The sequence below is a fragment of the Nanorana parkeri genome, unplaced genomic scaffold, assembly GCF_000935625.1.
Source record: "Nanorana parkeri isolate BGI_ZX_2015 unplaced genomic scaffold, ASM93562v1 scaffold1592, whole genome shotgun sequence".
In the NCBI taxonomy this organism is placed as follows: domain Eukaryota; kingdom Metazoa; phylum Chordata; class Amphibia; order Anura; family Dicroglossidae; genus Nanorana; species Nanorana parkeri.
Genome location: NW_017307860.1, coordinates 157,133 through 158,887, shown reverse-complemented (window position 1 = coordinate 158,887; position 1,755 = coordinate 157,133). Strand labels below are relative to the sequence as shown.

At 48.5% G+C, this 1,755-nt stretch overlaps 1 protein-coding gene across 1 annotated transcript in view; it reads right to left on the bottom strand.

Annotated features, from left to right (window-relative positions):
• Positions 1-1,755, bottom strand: part of VWA2 (von Willebrand factor A domain containing 2) — a 29,040-nt gene that overhangs the window by 8,082 nt on the left and 19,203 nt on the right. The window contains exon 10 of the mRNA XM_018570758.1: positions 1,062-1,117. Within this exon, the coding sequence (XP_018426260.1) occupies positions 1,062-1,117 (56 nt within the window). The remainder of the gene's footprint in view (positions 1-1,061; positions 1,118-1,755) is intronic.

Below are 1,755 nucleotides of genomic sequence, written 5' to 3'. Positions count from 1 at the left end.
CAGCCAACACTGAACACTGGTGGTGGGAACAGAGCTTTTCTTGAAGAGAAGAACCCAAGATACCAGGGGTGTAGCAATAGCAGCCCATGCAGCTGCTATGGGGCCTAAGGGTAGGAGGGGGCCCCATGAAGGATTGCAGAAGTTACCGTTGACCCTGAACCGCGTAAGACATTTCCAATCAATAAGAGCTGACATCAGATGTATAGGAGGAGAGTATGCAATGCAGACAGCTCTTCTGCTACCCGTCCTTGATTTAGATTTTAAGGGGTCGTTGAAAGGGCCTTATCTAACTTTTTCTATGGGGCCCCATGATCTGTAGTTACTCCCCTGCAAGACATCCTACCTCCTAGGAAACATTTAGCCCAAATGGAGTTCTTACTTCCTGTGCCTACAGAGTGTGGAGGACCTTATCCTTCCGTTTACACCCTCCTAGGGGCAGCACTACTACCCCAGTGGTCTGCGGTCTTCCCCAATAAAGATACAAAGCAGCTGCCACGGCTGACTTGCATTTTATAGGTGTTAGCTCCAGTAGCTGCATGCTGGTTAGCAACTCACTAAATCATGGGGAAAGGATGAACATGACAGACCTAGGCTTAGGCTGCATGTGGATTTCTACCCTAAAAGGATTGCAGAGAAAAGTCCCTTATGTGTGAGATAAAATCATGATCAGTGAAGAGGCTTTGCTGGTAACCCCTTTGGAATGGAGGAAGGACAACAGGAGAAGGGCTCAGTTACAGGAAGTGGCATTATGAAAACCGGCACCCCAATCTTTATATTAAATGTCACCTAGATAATGTGGAGGGGAAGTAACTGCACCCCAAACTCTACCTCAAACGTCACCTAGATAATGTGGAGGGGAAGTAACTGCACCCCAAACTTTACCTCAAACGGCACCTAGATAATGTGGAGGGGAAGTAACTGCACCCCAAACTTTACCTCAAACGGCAGCTAGATAATGTGGAGGGGAAGTAACTGCACCCCAAACTTTACCTCAAACGTCAGCTAGATAATGTGGAGGGGGAAGTAAAAACGCCTGTTAGGTTTAGTAGAGCGAGCGTTACCTGGGCATACGGTGCGGTGGCACTCGGCTGGATGCTTTGTGAAGAATCTCTTCCAGCTGTGATACAAAGACAGAAATTACACACTCTTCATAGCTTCCAACCTTGGACATGGACCACCACCCCCAACATCATCATCCCAGACACAGGACCCCTGCAGGAGGTGAGGACAGGAGGTGATGGATCCAACGAATGGCTTGGTCTTGTCATGCAATGGTGAGGAGATCCTGGAATTTGCACAGGCAAAAAAAAAAAGAGGGGGTGATTCCCCGGAGGAGAACCCGCGGGTCGTACCCGAACAATAATAGTAGGTCTGTAACCGGGGCATAGAAACAAAAAGAGCTGCCTGCCTCTGGAATGTATGCAGACAAGAGTGAGGTCACTTCAGACCAATGATATGAATATAAATACCAGCGCTGACTCGCCGCTGCTCTCCCTCGCCGAAGGTAAGTGAAGGAAAAAAAACATTTATTTTAAAAACTACGCAGAGCCCGAAAACAACAAAGCTGAAAGGAACAAAAAAGTGGATGGTGTGCGGAGGAGGGGGAATTGAAGAAGAGGGGAAGGGGACAGCAGCCAAAAACGTAAAATACACTATGCAGCTTACATGCTGATAGGGAGCAGGCCCAGCGCTACAGGGGGTTGGGGGGGGGGGCGCAAAAATGCAACTTTGCCTGTGTAGGCAAAAATCCTCGCA